Source organism: Phytophthora infestans, genomic scaffold (assembly GCF_000142945.1).
Source record: "Phytophthora infestans T30-4 supercont1.103 genomic scaffold, whole genome shotgun sequence".
NCBI lineage: Eukaryota > Oomycota > Peronosporomycetes > Peronosporales > Peronosporaceae > Phytophthora > Phytophthora infestans.
In genome coordinates this window covers 310,302-311,450 of record NW_003303656.1, presented here as the reverse complement: position 1 = coordinate 311,450, position 1,149 = coordinate 310,302, and the positions used below count along the sequence as shown (strand labels likewise).

Below are 1,149 nucleotides of genomic sequence, written 5' to 3'. Positions count from 1 at the left end.
CCGCACTGCCACCGCCAACGCACTGCCACCGCCACCGCACTGCCATCGCTCTGCCGCCGAACTGCCATCGACCTGCCGCCGCACTGCCACCGCACTGAGACCGCCCTGCCACCGCCACCGCCCTGCCGCACTGTCATCGCTCTGCCGCCGAGCTGCCATCGACCTGCCGCCGCATTGCCACCGCCACCTCCCTGCCACCTCCTTGCCGCACTGCCACCGCACTGAGACCGCCCTGCCACCGCCACCGCCCTGCCGTTCTGCCATCGCTCTGTCGCCGAACTGAGACCGCCCTGCCACCGCCACCGCGTTGCCGCACTGCCACCGCACTGAGACCGCCCTGCCACCGCCACCGCCCTGCCGCACTGTCATCGCGCTGCCGCCGAACTGCCACCGCCACCCCCCTGCCACCCTGCCATCGCTCTGCCACCACACTGAGACCGCCCTGCCACCACCACCGTTCTGCCGCACTGCCATCGATCTGCCGCCGAGCCGCCATCGATCTGCCGCCGCACTGCCACCGCCACCTCCCTGCCACCTCCTTGCCGCACTGCCACCGCACTGCCACCGCACTGAGACCGCCCTGCCACCGCCACCGCCCTGCCGCCCTGTTATCGCTCTGCCACCGCACTGAGACCGCCCTGCCACCGCCACCGCCTTGCCGCACTGCCATCGCACTGAGGCCGCCCTGCCACCGCCACCGCCCTGCCGCACTGTCATCGCTCTGCCGCCGAACTGCCACCGCCGCAGCCCTGCCGCCCTGCCATCGATCTGTCACCGCACTGAGACCGCCCTGCCACCGCCACCGCCACGGCGCTGCCGCACTGCCGCCGCACTGAGACCGCACTGCCGCACTGCCATCGCTTTGCCACCACACTGTAACCGCCCTGCCACCACCACCGCGCTGCCGCAATGCCATCGCTCTGGCGACGAGCTGCCATCGACCTTCCGCCGCAATGCCGGCGCCACCGCACTGATATCGCTCTGCCGCCCTGATATCGCTATGCCACCCCCTGCTGCTTTCCCTGGCACCCACACTGCGTTTCCGCCCTGCCTATCGACTGAGATTACTCTGCCATACTCTTTGACTCGGCCCGCCTGTCAGCGTTATGCCTCTGAACTGCCCGTCAAAACCCCACGGCATATAACTTG

The 1,149-nt window shown here is 69.8% G+C and overlaps 1 protein-coding gene across 1 annotated transcript; it reads right to left on the bottom strand.

Annotated features, from left to right (window-relative positions):
• Window positions 1-133: 133 nt before the first annotated feature.
• Window positions 134-916, bottom strand: PITG_19380 (uncharacterized protein; the record flags this gene model as incomplete). Its single annotated transcript, XM_002896130.1, has 1 exon — window positions 134-916. The coding sequence occupies one exon, from the start codon at window positions 914-916 to the stop codon at window positions 134-136; it is 783 nt and encodes a 260-aa protein (XP_002896176.1).
• Between the last annotated feature and the right edge of the window lie 233 nt (window positions 917-1,149).